Source organism: Ruditapes philippinarum, unplaced genomic scaffold, assembly GCF_026571515.1.
Source record: "Ruditapes philippinarum isolate M1 unplaced genomic scaffold, ASM2657151v2 ctg7941_1_1_1_1, whole genome shotgun sequence".
NCBI lineage: Eukaryota > Metazoa > Mollusca > Bivalvia > Venerida > Veneridae > Ruditapes > Ruditapes philippinarum.
Window position 1 is genome coordinate 23,760 of NW_026860165.1, and position 19,168 is coordinate 42,927.

General features: G+C 35.8%; 1 protein-coding gene across 1 annotated transcript; it reads left to right on the forward strand.

Annotated features, from left to right (window-relative positions):
• Positions 1-775: 775 nt before the first annotated feature.
• On the forward strand, positions 776-17,227 carry LOC132759102 (ADP-ribosylation factor 2-like; the record flags this gene model as incomplete). The annotated part of the gene is made up of 3 exons (XM_060750826.1): positions 776-920; positions 16,259-16,369; positions 17,097-17,227. Coding segments are annotated over exons 1-3 (387 nt in total), but the record flags the coding sequence as incomplete, so codon positions are not given.
• Positions 17,228-19,168: the final 1,941 nt, after the last annotated feature.

Consider the following 19,168-nt stretch of genomic DNA (forward strand, 5'->3'; position numbering starts at 1 on the left):
TCACCATATTAAGACAACCTGTCACACGCAGCATTTTGGTCGCTACCTTGAAGGTCAAGGTCACAGCATGACCTTTAAGCAAAATCATGTCATGCCCATAACTTTGTTATTTTAAGGCAGATTTTACAACTATTTCATAGAAATGATCACCATATTGAGATGATGTGTTGCGCGCAACATTTTGGTCGCTACCTTGAAGGTCAAGGACACAGCATTACCTTTCAGTAAAATCTTGTCCGGCCCATAACTTCTTTATTTGAAGTCGGATTTTACAACTATTTCACAGAAATGATCACCATATTCATTATTGAGATGACGTGTTGCGCGCAGCATTTTGGTTGTTACCTTGAAGGTCAAGGTCACAGGATGACCTTGCAGCTAAATCGTGTCTGGCCCATAACTTTGTTTATTGAAGTTGGATTTTACAACTATTTTACAGAAATGATCACCATATTGAGATGATGTGTTGCGCACAACATATGTGTTGTTTTTATACTTTAAACTTTGTCTGTGACATAACTCTGACACCTTCCTGTGTCCAAAACCTATTTCGGGAGCATCACCCGGTTCAACCGGGTGTTTTTTTTTTGAAAAAGGCGACATATAGGGGTAGATCAGTGTGGCTGATTTAGTTGTTAGTAGAACATAGAACACTGGTAGAATCATGAGCTCTTGTAAAAAAAGATATTTGAAGATATATCCACTAAAGCAGACATTGTAGGACAACAGATTTCCTTATTTCAGTTTGAAGAAGTGAAAACAAAAGGCAGTCGGAATGGGTGCATTTCAGTCCCTGTTTAGAAGTTTGTTTGGGAAAAAGGAGATGAGAATTTTGATGGTGGGGTTGGATGCGGCTGGTAAAACTACAATTTTGTACAAGCTAAAATTAGGAGAAATTGTTACCACTATCCCCACTATAGGTAAGAAATCTTTAATAGTTTGAACTTTGTGACTTAGATATGCTTTTGTTAATCCCTTAATATAGGAATGGCCTCCATCTGTCTGTCAGTGGGGAATTAGTGTTCTTACATAAAAAAGTCCAGGAAGGTACGGGAATTAGTCTGTCAGGAAAAAGGGAGGTAAATTGAACAACCAAAATGGCGGTCTTGGCACAATATATTGATTGCCGCATCTGGGATGGTGATGATTTTTGTTGCCCGTCTTTTCAAAGAGAAAAGGGGGATATAGAAATAGGCTCCGTCCGTCCTCCCGTCACATTTCATGTCAGGTCCATAACTATGTCATTTTTCAAAGGAATTTGACATAACTTGGCACAAATGTTTGTTATAATGAAACGTTGTGTCATGCGCAACAACCGGACCCTACTGTCCTCCAAGGTCAATGATGATCACACTTGGTGTCTATTTGAACCCTATATGTCGTGTCCAGTTCATAACTTTCTTATCCATGAAGGGATTTTGAAAATACTTGGCACAAATGTTCATAATAATGAGACGATGTGTCATGCGCAAAAACAGGACCCCTACCTCCAAGGTCAAGGTCACAGTTGAAGATCAAAGATTAACAGTCACAGGGTATATTTAGTGTCCAGTCCTTAACTTTTTATGCCCCCACAATGTGGGAGCATATAGCGTTGCACTTGTCCGTCCGTCAGTCAGTCCGAGCAGACGAGAGCTACATTATGAGGTTTAGGTTTATGTACAGGCACTCTGTATGGGGTTCATTCCGTAGAGACATGTATTATGTGGTTAAAAATGCTCTTATGGGGTTAAAAAAATTTGCTCTTGTGGGGTTAAGAGATCAAAGGAATAACCCCACAAACACGTCTGCTAAGTAAGTCCGTCCGTCCATACGTCCCGAAATCTTGTGAACGCAACTCCTCTTAAACCGGATGGCAGATTTTGCTTAAACTTCCAGGGATTAACAAGGTTAATGTGTAGATGGTAGTAAAGGAAGGAATTTTTGCTGCGACCAAATTAAACAGAATAATGGCCCTTTGTTGATTTTTAGTTTTCAACTTGCGGCACATGTAATCCAAAAAATATTTGAACTAGAGTCATAAGATTGACAGAACAGTGGCGTGTGGGGGCATCCGTGTCCTATGGACACATTTCTAGTTCATTTTGAAATTATTTGGCACAAATGTTCACTATAATAAGACCATGTGTCATGCGTAAAAACCAGTGGCCTACCTCAGAGGTCAAGGTCACAGTATGAGGTCAAAGATTAACATAGTCTATTACAAGGTGTATTTTTTTGTCTGGTCCACAACTTTTTAGCTCACTTGAGCACAAAGTGCTCAAGGTGAGCTTTTGTGATTAAAATTTGTCCGTCTATGCGTCAACTTTTTGTGTTGCCTCTATGGAGTAGTGGCGACATAAAGGGATCACTTCTCCGTCATCTGTCTGTCCATCCGTCTGTCCGTCCGTCACAAAACTTGTCCGGACTACTCCTCATAAACTACTGGTGCAATTTCATCCAAACTTTACAGGAATGATCAGTACTAAGTCTAGTTGTGCATATTGTCAGCATTTTCCGGTTCAGTGATTTTTGTCAGAGTTATGGCCCTTTAATAATTTTTTTTTAAAGTTTGTCCGGACTACTTCTCTTATACCACTAATGTAATTTGAATGAAACTTTACAGGATTGATCTGTAGCTCATGTCCTTTCGCATATTGCACGGGTTTTCCGGTTGAATATTTTTTTTGATAAAAAGGTGTTTTTATGCCCCGGGGCATATAGTGATTGAACCGTCTGTCCGTACGAGGTTAACCTAGAACGGCAAGTTGGATTTTTCTTAAGTTCTACCTGTACCAATGGCTTCTAAGTTAACACACTTACTAATCAATACAAAGTACATGATCTGGGCAAGTTACATAACTCTGGCTTTCATATTTACCAAGTTATTGCCCTTTTCAGCACTTAAAAAATGAATAATGGTTAACCTAAAACGGCAAATTGGAAATATCTTAAGTTCTATCTATACTAATGGCTTTATAATTTCCACACTTACTTGTCAATACAAAGTACATGATATTGCCAAGTAATATAACTGTGTCATCCATATTTCCCAGTTATTTCCCTTTTTTCACTTTGAAAATAGGGCCTTGTCTGGTTAACCTATTTCAGCAAGTTGGATTTATCTTAAATTTTCCTAATTGCTTAATTTCTTTAATGATATCTCTCATATTTAGTAGGTGGATACCTTTGATGGTCCTCTAATTTTTTGTGGAGTAAGCGGTCTCTAGGGTCAAGGTCACTGGTTTAAAAAATAAATATAAACATTTTTGCTCATACAGCCTTTATATTTTATGTGATGTCTTAGTTTAATACAATCCTCCTTCTTTGGGTGTAGTAAGGAGTCATATGGTTCAAGGTCAATGTTAACAATGTCAAGGTCACCAATGTTAAAAATATATTTTTACATTTTTACAGGTGTATTGACCTAATTCTATATACAGATGTTATTATACCCCCAAAAACGAAGTTTGGGGGGGTATATAGGAGTCACCCGGTGGTCGGTTGGTCGGTCGGTCGGTCGGTCCAGACGTCCGTTGCATTTTCCTTGTCCGGAGCATAACTTGAAAACTAATGGTTGGAATTCAATATATGACCAATCTCCAGGAAATTTGGATCGAAACTGCAGCCACTAGAGTGTTTCTTATTATCACTCAACATTTTTGAGAAGGTTAAATACTCTAGCAAGACTATTTCCAGAATTATGTCCCCCTTGAACTTTTTTTTTTTTTCGAGAAATTGGTATTTTTCACTCCAACTTCTTCATTCATTATAGGATTTACTTTAAAATCCCACATCGTAATAATATGACAAGGTTGTATAAACATAATTTCCTTACTAGGCAGGGAAACTTAACACATTACTGTGATATAGACAAACTTAGAACTCAAAAGATTTAAGTTCATTCATGTCATTCATTAACTGGTAAAATTGACTGGCCATTGGCCCATCAGAAAGTTGGCCAATGGCCCATCAGAAAGTTGCTGGGGTTCTAACCGGTAGGGGACTTCTGGATTGCTTGCAATACTATGATAATTGCTTGTTTAAGACATTGCTTGGATGCGGTCGTGTCAGGTGAGCGATCCAGGGCCATCATGGCCCTCTTGTTTGAAATATTGCTACTGACAAGAATCTGAGCCGGGGGCATTTGTGTTTAACAAACACGTTCTTGTTCACAAATGCAATCTTGTTAGCTCACCAGAGCTCAGGGTGAGCTATTAGTATCAAAGGGGGATGCTCCAGCGTCCATCGTCATGCGTCAACAATCTTCTTCTCTAAAACTACGAAGCAGATTTACTTCAAATTTGGTCTGTTGCATCCTTGTGACAGTCACGCTTGAATTTGCTCATGTCATTCGAATTGGCCCCTTTTAGGGGTCAGCAGAGCTTAAAATAGAAAAACCTTAAAACATCTTCTACAGAGCTAATTTGTCTGTAGCATTCTTGGGTAGTCTTTTATCAAGTTTGCTCATATTAATTTAATTGGTCCCTTTTAGGGGTCTCTAGGGCTAAAAATAGAAAAACCTTTTAACATCTTCTTCTACAGAACTAATGGATGGATGATCACCAAACTTTGTCTGTAGCATTCTTAAGGAGTCTTATTATCAAGTTTGCTCATATGAATTTGATTGGCCCCTTTTAGGGGCCACTAAAGCTAAAAAAAAGGAAAAACCTTTAAACGTCTATTTCTACAGAACTAATTAATAGATGATCACCAAACTTTGTTTGTAGCATTCTTAGGTAGTCTTTTATCAAGTTTGGTAATATTATTTTGATTGGCCCCTTTTAGGGGTCTCTAGGGCTAAAAATAGGAAAACCTTTAAACATCTCCTACAGAACTAATGGATGGATGATCACCAAACTTTGTCTGAAGCAGTGTTGGGTAGTGTTTAATCAAGTTTGCTCATATTAATTTGATTGGCCCCTTTAAGGGGCCGCTAAAGTTAAAACTAGAAATACCATTAAATGTCTATTTCTAGATAACTAATTGATGGATGATCACCAAACTTTGTCTGTAGCATTATTGGGTAGTCTTTTATCAAGTTTGCTCATAATATTTTGATTGTCCCCTTTAAGCGATCTCTAAGGCTAAAAATGGAAATACCTTTAAACATCTTCTCCTACAGAACTAATTGATGGATGATCACCGAACTTTGTCAATAGCATTCTCGGGTAGTGTTTTATCAAGTTTGCTCATATGAATTAGATTGGTCCCTTTTAGGAGCCGCAAAAGCTAAAAATAGAAATACCTTTGAATGTCTATTTCTAGAGAACTAATTAATGGATGATCACCAAACTTTGTCTGAAGCATTCTTGGGTAGTCTTTTATCAAGTTGGCTCATATTAATTTGATTAGCCCCTTTTAGGGGTCTCTTTAGCTAAAAAAAGAAATACCGTTAAATGTCTATTTCTAGAGAACAAATTGATGGATGATCACCAAACTTTGTCTGTAGCATTCTTGGGTAGTCTTTTATCAAGTTTGCTCATATGAATTTGATTGGCCCCTTTAAGTGGCTGCTTAAATTAAAAATAGATATACATTTAAACGTCTATTTCTAGAGAACTAATTGATGTATGATCACCAAACTTTGTCAGTAGCATTATTGGGTAGTCTTTTATTAAGTTTGCTCATATGAATTTGATTGGCTCCTTTTAGGGGCCACTGAAGCTAAAAATAGAAATACCTTTAAATGTCTATTTCTAGAGAACTAATGGATGGATGATCACCAAACTTTGTCTGAAGCATTGTTGGGTAGTTTTTTATCAAGTTTACTCATATTGTTTTGATTGCCCTTTTAAGGCAGGGTTCTTACAGTCTTAAAAAGTGCTTAAATTTGAGTCCTTTTCTTAAAAAGTGCTTAAATTTGTAAAAAAGTGCTTAAAAGTCCTTGAATTTGATTACTGTCTTGAAAAGTACTTAAAAAGTGCTTAAATTTGCTAAAAATGTGCTTGAAAATGATTGAATGACAGAATAGATAAAAGTCAATAGTTAACAAAATCAAAAGAATGATCAAATTTAATATCAAAATCAATGAAATGTTTGCTCAATGTAACAGTAAGTGGACAAATTGCAGTTGTTTTGAACTAATTGTTTTTTATGCGCCCTTTATTATTCTTCTATAAAAACCTTAAAATTGTGGCCAGGAAAATGTGTATACAACAAAAAATGGCGAATTAACTATCCTTTTTAAGTTGAAGATTGTGTAGATAAATGTGCAACAAATGTGCTTGAAAAATGGGAAATTATGCTTAAATAGTGCTTAAAAAGTCCTTGAATTTTGGCGTTGGATATCTGTACGAACCCTGAAGGGGTCGCTTAAATTAAAAATAGATATACATTTAAACGTCTATTTCAAGAGAACTAATTGATGTATGATCACTAAACTTTGTCTGTAGCATTATTGGGTAGTCTTTTATTAAGTTTGCTCATATTAATTTGATTAGCCCCTTTTAGGGGCCGCTAAAATTAAAAATAGAAATATATTTAAACATCTTCTCCTACAGAACAAATTTAATGGATGATCACCAAACTTTGTCTGCAGCTTTGTTGGGTAATCTTTTATCAAGTTTGCTCATATTAATTTGATAGGCCCCTGTTAGGGGCCACTAAAGCTAAAAAAAGAAAAACCTTTAAACATCTTATTCTTCAGAATCAATTGATGGATGATCACCAAACTCATACATGTGACAAATGAAATGGGCCAAATCTGGATTTTCAGCTGGATTTTGAGGCTCAAAACTGGATTTTTTTATCGACTCGAATTTCAGTGTGTGTTTGGCACATTTGGTTCAAAGAATCTATATTACCCTCAAAATCATTAAATGATAATACTTTTTATGATTTTTTTGTTGATCAATATTAATTTATTTCACCAAAAAAATAAATAAATAGATAAATAAATAAGTGTAGTCATACTGGCTATTTCTAAAACAGTCACACTTTCACATTTCAAAATTTATTAGTTTGAAGAATTATAATGTCTTTTCAGTCATTCAATAATTAAACACAAGCTATTTGAAAACGTGCAACAACTATTCATAAACATAAGACTATGACAGTTAAATAACGTAACATAAGTAAAAGACTCAAAATAAATGCAAGAATCGTTCTGTTATTAAATCCACATTTTTGCCTCGATGATTGTGTAATTCCTAAACAAAACAAAAAATTACCCACTCATTAAAAATAGGTTAATTAGACATCTCAAACAGGTTTTGAATGATCCACTTTAAATGATTCTGCTCCCCTTTTATCTTTATCAGTGCGGCACTAATCAAAGAAAATCAAAGGTTGAGCCGAATTCATACAAGTAAATTTACAGGGTAGTTTTGATGACGTAGCGTGTAATACCTACTGCCAAATTACAAAAGAGGTCAATTGACTGACACACGACACGTGATAAGTTAAACATGTGAAAATAACTTTGGGTATTGGAACTGTTTATTACGTCACCTTGCTGTCAATTAGCGACTCAACATTTAATCCGCTGTAATTTAGGATATGGACAGATAACAATCAATGCCCGGAGGCACGGTTTACATTTTAGATACAGGTGCTGTGTTTGATTTTTTTTATGTTGATTTTTTTTTTAAATATCGGGAATTCAAGCTGTAATATCGGGAATCGGGATCAGTGTTGAAATATCGGGATTTTTTTAAATCCTGCCGGGATGTCACATGTATGCAAACTTCGTTTGTAGCATTCTTTGTAACTCTTTTATCAAGTTTGCTTATATTAATTTGATTATCCCCTTTTAGGGGCCACTAAAAATTAAAATAGAAAAAGCCTTCGAACATCATTTCCTACTGAAATATTTGATAGATGATCACCAAACTTTGTAGAATTCTTAGGTAGTCTTTTATCAAGTTTGCTCATATTAATTTTATTAGCCCCGTTTAAGCTAAAGCTTAAATGCCCCAGGTCATGGCATTTCTTCAAATTATTGTTTAAACATATTCTATGCTCAAATTTAATATTTGAATATATTGACATTCCAACACTGAAAAGCAGTTGTTTCTGGTGAGCGACTCAGGGCCATCATGGCCCTCTTGTTTAACTTGTGGCATATGTAGCCCAAAAAATATTTGACCTAGAGTCATAAGATTGACAAAACAGTGGAGTTTGAGGGCACTCATGTCTTATGGACACATTTCTAGTCTTCTTTGTGACTATAAATCGTATCTTCTTTAAACTTTAGATTACACTCACATGATGTATGACAATGTTGATAAGTCTAGTATCTTTATTTCAAGAGTTATCCCCTCTAAGTTTAAGAATTGTTACATTCTGGTAACAACCAGACATGTTTAAAAATTCACCGTCAGAGTCTCTGTCAGTTGGTCTGTCTTTCTGTTTCTAAAAACTGTTTCCAGAGACCATTTTTAAAGACATTGGAACTTTTCCAACAAATTTACTTAAAATAGAGAAAAGTTGAAACATCAGTTAAACATATTCATTCTGAGAAAATTGGATCTTTTGATTATCTGTAACATAATTAGGGAAACTAAACATATTACTATGATACAGTCAAACTAAGAACTCAAAAGATTTAAGTTTATTCATGCCATTCATTCAATGGCATAATTCAAAGACCAATGGCCCTTTAGAATGTTGCTTGGGCTCTTACCGGTAGGGGACTTATGGATTGCTTAGAATACTATGATATTTGCTTGTTTCTTTAGGGATCAAGTTCATACTTCAAATATATGTTCCTTATCATTAATCACATCTTCTGTGACAAGGTTCATAACTCTAATACCAATATTGCAATTGAACTTAGATTTTTTTACTTGAAAAATTTTATTTTTGTCCCCCCACTTTAATGGCGGGCATTTAGATTTACCGTTCGTCCGTTCTCTGTTGTGTCGCACGTAACTCAAAAAGTATTTGACCTAGAGTCATGAAACTTTACAGGAATGTTGATCAGTATGTGTAGTTGTGCACCTGGGTATTTTCATCTGGAATTATTTTAGTATTTTCAGAGTAATTGCCCTTGACTTAGTAAAATTTTGCAATTTTCAACTTATGTCGCATGTAACTCAAAAAGCATTAGACCTAGAGTCATAAAACCTTACCGGAAGGTTGATCAGCATGTGTAGTTGTGCACCTGGGTATTTTTGTCTGGATATTTTTAGTACTTTTAGAGCTTGCTCAGGGTGAGCTTTTAGGATCGGTGAATGTCCGTCGTCCGTCGTACGTCCACAATTGCTTGTGAACACTCTAGTGGTCGCATTTTTGCCTCAATCATCATCAAACTTGGTCAGGATGCTTATCTAGTTGAAAGCTCGGATGAGTTCGAACATGGCTCATCTCGGATGAAAAACTAGGTCACAAGAGCTAAAAATAGAAAAACCTTGTGAACACTCTAGAGGACCCAATCATCATCAAACTTGGTCAGGATGTTTGTCTAGGTGATAGCTCGGATGAGTTCGAACATGGGTCATCTCGGATGAAAAAGTAGGTCACAGGAGCTATAGATAGAAAAACCTTGTGAACACTCTAGTGGTCACATTTTTTAACCAATCATCATCAAACTTAATCAGAATGCTTGTCAAGTCAATTGCTTGGATGAGTTCGAACATGGGTCATCTCGGATGAAAAAGTAGGTCACAGGAGCTATAAATAGAAAAACCTTGTGAACACTCTAGTGGTCACATTTTTGAACCAATCATCATCAAACTTTGTCAGAATGCTTGTCTAGTCAATTGCTTGGATGAGTTCGAACATGGGTCATCTCTGATGAAAAACAAGGTCACAGGAGCTAAAAACAGAAAAACCTTGTGAACACTCTAGTGGTCACATTTTTGACCCAATCATCATCAAACTTTGTCAGAATGCTTGTTTAGATAATAGCTCGGATGAGTTCGAATATGGGTCATCTCGGATGAAAAACTAGGTCACCGGAGCTATAAATAGAAAAACCTTGTTAACACTCTAGTGGTCACATTTTTGCATCAATCATCATCAAACTTGGTCAGGATGCTTATCTAGTTGATAGCTTGGATGAGTTCGAACATGGGCAGGGTTTTACGGGACGCAGAATTCTGCGTCCCTATACGCATAAATTTTGACATGTACGCATATAAGTTATCCACTTGCGTCCAAGTGTACGCACAAAAATAATCCTAGACAATAGATATTATAGTTTCTGACCCGACATGATTTTATCTCTTTCTTCTCGAAGCTCACAAAATTCCATTTAAAGAGCAGAAAATGCTTGCATTGTGTATTTCGGAAGTTAACATAATTGAAAAATACTGCGCATGCTATTTGCAAGTGCCCGCTGCAGAAACTGATTACGTTTATCGTGCAAGCTACAGTAACTGATGACGCTTACCGTAAAATCTATTTTAGGTAGTTGTTTTTGGTTTTTCTGTTGCTATATTTAGACGGACTATTTATAACAAGCAATTACTATTGGTTAGCGTATCCAATGTCGATCTACCAGTTGGGCGAATGTATTTTGTACATGAACGGTGATAATAAAAAGGCAGTGCTTTTTGCAAACTTATTTTCATAGTGTTATAGAAATTAATTAAGTCACTGGTTATGTTATTATCGTTGGTGTTATAAATATAATGGTTTCGGCGAACTTAACTTATGACAGGGACATCAGGTATGTCCCAGCTTATGAGGAGGTGCAATAGCGGTTTCGTCAGCCTTTTGTTATATGATATTTTCAAAAACGCAACATATTTAGCTGACTGGTTTGTAAAGATATCTATTGTGTGTTTACTACTACTAGTTCAGCTAAAATATTTACAAATAGATCAGTACAAATTTTCAGTCTGGTGGTGTAATCACCTTATCAATAACAAAATATGCTACTAAAACTTGACATTCCAGCCACTCAACGACTTATAAGCCTTTGAAATAGCACATGATATTATTGTAAAGGGCTACTAAATGGCTATAAAAAAAACTTAGTGATAAAAGATATTGAAATCATATACTTCTTATGAAAACAGTACAATATACATGCATATTTCTTACAGGGTAAATAAATGATTTTAAGCAAAATAGAGTGGTCTTCATAGTTTTTTATAGTGAATATAATTTTGGACCCCTAAAATTCGGGCCTGGACCCCTACTTTTCTAGACTGTGCATCCACTGGACCCCTAAAATTTCAAAGAGATGTGAAACCCTGCATGGGTCATCTCGGATGAAAAAGTAGGTCACCGGAGCTAAAAATAGAAAAACCTTGTTAACACTCTAGTGGTCACATTTTTGCATCAATCATCATCAAACTTGGTCAAGATGCTTGTCTAGGTGATAGCTCGGATAAGTTCGAACATGGGTCATCTCGGATGAAAAACTAGGTCACAGGAGCTAAAATAGAAAAACCTTGTTAACACTCTAGTGGTCACAATTTTGACTCAATTGTCATCAAACTTGGTCAGGAAACTTGTCTAGGTCATTGCTAGGAATAAATCGAACATGGGACATCTCGGATGAAAAACTAGGTCACAGGAGCTAGAAATAGAAAAATCTTGTTAACACTCTAGTGGCTACTGTTGTGATCCAAATATTCTGTTAATTGGTCTGAAAGTTTGTTTTGATGATTTCTAAGTCAAGATCGAACATGGGTCATCTTGGATGAAAAACTAGGTCACACCGCCCAAATATGGAAAAACCTTGTTAACATTCTAGTGGTCACATTTTCGACTCAATTATCATGAAACTTGGTCAGGATGCTTGTCCAGGTAATTGCTTGGATGAGTTTGAAATGGCATGTGAAACTAGGTCACCGGAGCTAAAAATAGAAAAATCTTGTTAACACTCTAGTTGCTACTATTTTGATCCAAGTATCCTGGAAATTGGTCTGAAAGTTTGTTTTGATGATTTCTAGGTCAAGTTTGAATATGTGTCACCTGGGTAAAAAACTAGGTCGCACTGCTCAAATATGGATAATCCTTGTTAACACTGTAGTGGTCACATTTTTGACTCACCTGTCATGAGACTTGGTCAGAATGCTTGTCTAGGTAATTGTTTGGATGAGTTTGATAAGTCAGGTGAGCGATCTAGGGCCATCATGGCCCTCTTGTTTAGATAATAGCTCGGATGAGTTTGAATATGGGTCATCTCGGATGAAAAACTAGGTCACCGGAGCTATAAATAGAAAAATCTTGTTAACACTCTAGGGGTCACATTTTTGCATCAATCATCATCAAACTTGGTCAGGATGCTTATCTAGTTGATAGCTCGGATGAGTTCGAACATGGGTCATCTTGGATGAAAAAGTAGATCACCGGAGCTAAAAATAGAAAAACCTTGTTAACACTCTAGTGGTCACATTTTTGCATCAATCATCATCAAACTTGATCAAGATGCTTGTCTAGGTGATAGCTCGGATGAGTTCGAACATGGGTCATCTCGGATGAAAAACTAGGTCACAGGAGCTAAAAATAGTAAAACCTTGTTAACACTCTAGTGGTCACAATTTTGACTCAATTGTCATCAAACTTGGTCAGGAAACTTGTCTAGGTCATTGCTGGAAATAAATCGAACATGGGACATCTCGGATGAAAAACTAGGTCACAGGAGCTAAAAATAGAAAAATCTTGTTAACACTCTAGTGGCTACTGTTGTGATCCAAATATTCTGTTAATTGGTCTGAAAGTTTGTTTTGATGATTTCTAAGTCAAGATCTAACATGGGTCATCTTGGATGAAAAACTAGGTCACACCGCCCAAATATGGAAAAACCTTGTTAACATTCTAGTGTTCACATTTTCGACTCAATTATCATCAAATTTGGTCAGGATGCTTGTCTAGGTAATTGCTTGGATGAGTTTGAAATGGCATGTGAAACTAGGTCACCGGAGCTAAAAATAGAAAAATCTTGTTAACACTCTAGTTGCTACTGTTTTGATCCAAGTATCCTGGAAATTGGTCTGAAAGTTTGTTTTGATGATTTCTAGGTCAAGTTTGAATACAGTATTCGAAATTAGCAGCAGTCCTATAGCCCCTGACTACTAAATTTCTCCTCGGGCTACCAACTTTTCACAGTAACAAGCCCGACCAGGCTACTGTATTTTTAGAGACAATATAAACAACTGTTTTGAACAAATGAATCGGGCTAGTGAATATTCCAAATTGGTAGTCCGACCAGCCTAGTGGATTCAAATCCTAATTTCTTACACTGTGAATATGTGTCACCTGGGTAAAAAACTAGGTCGCACTGCTCAAATATGGATAATCCTTGTTAACACTGTAGTGGTCACATTTTTGACTCACCTGTCATGAGACTTGGTCAGAATGCTTGGCTAGGTAATTGTTTGGATGAGTTTGATAAGTCAGGTGAGCGATCTAGGGCCATCATGGCCCTCTTGTTTATTTCTTGGGGTATTGTCTTCATACTTGGCCACAACAACCCTTGGGACAAGACCTTTCAGTAGACCACACTAACCTTGACCTTCATCCATAAATGACCTTGACCTTCAAGGTTAAAATTGTTCATGCTGTTATTGGCTGTAACTTTGTTATTTTTGAATGGATTGTCTTCAAACTTCAACATAAAATTTTTCAAGAATATCCCTTAAAAATAATCAGACAGATCTTGACCTTCACTCATAAATGACCTTGACTTTGATGGTCAAATTATTGATATTTTCATTTTTTTGGCTATTATTGGCTGTAACTTTGTTATTTTTGATTGGATTGTCTTCAAACTTGAACATAATAATGTTCAAGAATAACCCTTAAAAATTAACCACACAGACCTTGACCTTCACCCAATAATGACCTTGACTTTGAAGTTCAAATTATTGAAATTTTCATTGTTTTGGCTGTAACTGGCTGTAACTTTAATATTATTGAAGGGATCAACTTCATATTATAACAGAACATACTTAAGGACAAGACCTTGTTGTTTATCAAACACTTGGGTTCTTTAATGACCTTGACCTTGAAGGTTAAATTACTGAATTTTCGCAGATTTGTGCATTAAATGACCATACATATTTATTGGTGTGTGTGTGTGTGTGTATATATATATATATGTCATCATCGTCATCATCAACAACAACATGTGTCACCACAACTTGTCACCACCACCATGTGACACCACCACGTGACACCATATGACTCAACGATATGACACCACCAAATAACTCCACCACGTGACTTCACCACATGACTCCACCACGTGACACCACCACATGACTCTACAATGTGACTCTACCACGTGACTCCACCACATGACTACCACATGACACCACCACATGACACCACCACGACTCAACCATGTGACACCACCACATGACTCTACCATGTGACACAACAACGTGACACCACCACATGACTCCACCACGTGACACCACCAAGTGGCTCCATGTGACACCATGTGTCAACCACGTGACACCGCCACATGTATCTATTTATAGAATTGCGTGTTTCTATTTATAGAATTGCGTGTTTCTATTTATAGAATTTTCTATTTATAGAATTGCGTGTTTCTATTTAAAATATATAGACAAAACTAATGTGACAAGACAGACCGATTAATTTTATAAAAAGGAAACGTTAAGATTTTGTTCAAACATTTCTTTGTTTGCTTTTAGAGAAAGTAAATAGTCGAGCGTTGCCCCTGCCCTGCTGTGGCTCTTGTCAACTTGTGTCGCATGTAACTCAAAAAGTATTTGATATACAGTCATGAAACTTTACAGATTTATTGATCAGCATGTGTAGTTGTGCACTGGGTACTTTCCTCTGGATTTATTTAGTATTTTTACAGTTATTGCCCTTGACTTATAAAATTTTTGCAATTTTCAACTTGTGTCGCATGTAATTCAAAAAGGATTTGACCTAGAGTCATTAAACCTTACGGGAAGGTTGCTCAGCATATTGAGTTAGAATCAACCAACTATACAGAAATAATGATCAACATCACTTAATTACAGGAATAATGATTCACATCACTGTGAAGCTATGCACCTGGGACTTTGCATGTGGATTTTTTTCAGTTAAGAGTTATTGCCCTTGACTTACAGTAGTATAAATTTGCAATTTTCAACTTGTCCATGCATAGCTCAAAAGTAATTCACTTGTAGGCCTGAAAGTTTACAAGAATGTTGGTCAGCATGTGTACTTATGCACCTTGGAGTTTGCTTGTGGATTTATTCAGTATTTGTAAAGTTCTTGCCCTTTACTTAGTAAAAGATTTTTAGTTTTCAAAAAATATTTGACCTAGAGTCATAAGATTGACAGAACAGTGACGCGGTGGGGGCACCCGTGTCCTATGGACACATTTCTAGTTTACTATAACTTCTTTAATTTTCAAGGTATCTAACTCAAGACTTCAAATATATATTACTTATCATCAACCACATCCAATGTGACAAGGTTCATAACACTTGAAGCAATATTTTCAGATTTGTATTCCTTTGAACTTAAGATTTTTTGTGTGGCCTTGAAAAGGCGACATATAGGGGTTACATTTATTAGCAGTGTCGTCGTCCTTGTCCATGTCAGCGTCCCTTAAGGCTTGTCTGGAGCATAATTCAGTCACTATAAGTCGGATTGACTCCAAACTTGGTATGCATGCTTCTTTCATTAACCCCAAGTGCAGTGCACAAGTACCGGTACTCCGCACTTCTAACTTTTTGAGTTTTGCCCTTTGTTAATTTTCATTCTTTAATTTTGTCCGGGCTATTTCTCCTAAACTATAAACGCTATGGACTTGAAACTTCATAGGATGATAGATCTCATTAAAAAGAGGTGCAGTGCACAAGAACAGGTACTCTGCACTTCTAACTTTTTGAGTTATTGCCCTTTGTAAATGTTCATACTTTTGTCTGGGCCATTTCTCATAAATAATAAAAGCTATGGACTTGAAACTTAATTGGATGATATATCTCAATAAGAAGAAGTGCAGTGCACAAGAATGGGTACTCTGTACTTTTTATTTTTTGAGTAATTGCCCTTGTTTATTTTCATACTTTATTTTTGTTTGGCGCTTCTTGTTTACAAATGTAATCTTGTTATAGCCAAGTCACTTTGGGGTAGGGGAAGTCCTGTATAATTTCCTTTGTCCCTGTCATACTGTCCTGCTGTACATCAGTAGGATGACAAGTGACATGTGGGGGCACCCTTGTGCTATGGACTCATTAGTTTAGCATATAGTTTAGCATATATATGCATATTTTTCTTAATTTATACTTTATTTCCATAAAAAGTTAGTTTGGGCTTACAGTTGTAATGTTGTCAACCTTAAGTATTACAGTTGGCAATTATGGTTATTTATACTATAAAGAAAAAATTATACATTACTTTATGACAGGCTTCAATGTAGAAACAGTTGAATACAAGAACATCAGTTTTACAGTATGGGATGTTGGTGGACAGGATAAAATCAGACCATTGTGGAGACATTATTTCCAGAATACACAAGGTAAAGTGTATAATTTTGTACCTTGAGATATTTTTCAGTACTATATTATACATGATAAATCATTTGTTAATTCTGTCTTATGCTCCAGAGCAACAGATAAGCTTTGAATGTGAATTGGGTATTGCTCCATCATTTCCTTCGTAATTGGCTCCATTTAATTGGGTATTCCAAAACACGATACCCTATGATTTTAAAGTCAATTGGGTATTCAAATATGAAGTTATGAATTTTATGTTTTTTTAACTGTTTTAAAAAGAAAATAGGGGCTACTTACTTAACAATTTACAAGACTTTTTCACAACTGTTTAATGTTTATAAAAAATGCACATGACAGATCTATGCAAGACTTCAAATAATAAAAGTTAAGTTGCTAATGATTACATGTCTGCATGTTGTCACTGGAAATCATTTATCCTTAGCTGCATCATTTACCAAATACAAGTACGTCATTTTGTAACAGTTTTGTAAATCTACAAGTTTTAACTGATAAATTATCCATCATATTTTGTACTAAGTATTTAACTAGACTCTGTTATCTTTTTCAAATAAAAATATCCTAAGTGCAATTATGCTCTTAATGTGTTCATGATTCCGTGTTCATTTCCATCAAATGCCTGGTCAAGGATAAAAAAAATCAGTAAAGTGTCTACTTTTTAGCCCATGGTTTATTAAGTTAACTTCTGAATACTGTATGGGTCCAGAAAATTTCTAGTTTTCATATTTTCAGATTATGTTTTTGCGATGGACGCACCCTCAGGCGCGTTCCGAGGGCGCGTTCAGAGCTATGTCATCTACACATGGGATTTCGTCGGCTGCAATGGAGCAAGTGTCCTCAACCAAATAACAGCCGAAGAAATAGTACATAAATTTGATCCTATGAAACTCCCATACTTGTCGGGATATCTTAAAAACTTCCATATTTAGCCTTTTCAATTTCAAATTAAGTTATCCAAGTTAAAATATGAACATATTTGATTGATAAAAACGCTGTAGCCCCGTAGTATTATTGGGCAATATTCAAGTAACTGCTGAAACGATTTACTGCTGTCGAAAAAGTAGGACAGCAAATTATGCTATAATTAAGGAGTAAGCTCAATAATTCCTAGAAATTATAAGTAGGAAATAAATATTTCTACATTAAACAAAACATTTTTATTAAAAGATCAAAAGTTTTTCGTGACTCAGCAATTCTAGAATATCTCGGGCATTAATTACGTAAATTTCTAGATCACGATATGAGTTAACCTGCTATCACTAATGTGATTTGTGATAGTAACACTATTCTAAAAATACATTTTACCCAATCACCACTACATCACCTGTGCTGACTTTCTGACAAGCGGGATTAGGTAGTACACATTACACATGTAATAAATCAGCAGATACTTACTATGTTAACATGCAATACTTTAAGAAGTTTTATACAATTGCAAGAAGCAAACAAGTAACCTTGTCAATATGGCCCCCACAGTTAAGCGTTTAAATGGATTCCTTTCGATTTTCAGCCGAAAACGTTTACGATAATTCTTACCGTTTAATCGAAATGAGCATATTATCTTACAAAATATCTTAATCATTGCCTGTAATCACGAATTATATCAATTGTAATTGGTTTATTCCAAAGTAAATAAAATACGGAAAATAGGTATTGACAACCCTCCACACAGCATAACCGTGCACTAATCTTGACATAATACATTGGTAAAGTTGATTATCCTTTAATGTTTAATGAGGATACAATGCAGAAAATGTGTGTGGACTCGGTCATGATGAGTTCTGAACATTAAATTATTTGTAAATAAAAAGTAAGTCATCATTTGGAGACTTGAATACATGGTGTAGTATAGTACAAAGAAGTACCACCGTTTAAACGGTATCGTTTTGGTTCTTAGCAATCGTGTAAACGTTTACAAAAAATTTTTAACGTGGGAGCCTTACTTGTAAATGAAAAGAAAAATCTAAAAAAAATAAACTGCTGATGGTTTTCTAAACCAAAAATATTTTCAATGAGACATATCCAAGAGAAATAAAAATTAAAATACTAATGACTTATATTCTATTGTCTATATGCCAACTATGATATAACACAAATCAATTCTAATTAACATTCTTGCATGTATTATGTATTATACTTTAAGTTTACTTGCATGGTTTTTGTGTCGCCTCTACGGAGTAGTGGCGACATATAGGGATCACTTCTCCGTCGTCTGTCTGTCCTTCTGTCTGTCTGTCCGTCACAAAACTTGTCCGGACTACTCCTCATAAACTACTGGTGCAATATTATCCAAACTTTGCAGGAATGATCAGTACCAAGTCTAGTTGTGCACTGTCCGTCTGTCTGTCACAAAATTTGTCCCAACATGAAATTGGCCATCATGAGGCGACACATGTGATTACTGATCGCTCTTGTATTATAGAAATATTTTGTTGACAGTTTTTGTGTCGCCTCTACGGAGTTGTGGCAACATATAGGGATCACTTCTCTGTCGTCAGTCAGTCTGTCTGTCTGTCCGTCTGTCTGTCTGTCCGTCCGTCACAAAACTTGTCCGGACTACTCCTCATAAACTACTGTGGCAATTTCATCCAAACTCTACAGGAATGATCAATACCAAGTTTAGTTGTGCATATTGTCAGCATTTTCCGGTTCAATGATTTTTGTCAGAGTTATGGCCCTTTAATAATTTTTATTTTGAAAGTTTGTCCGGACTACTTCTCTTATACCACTAATGCAATTTCAATGAAACTTTACAGGATTGATCTGTAGCTCAAGTCCTTGCGCATATTACACAGGTTTTCCGG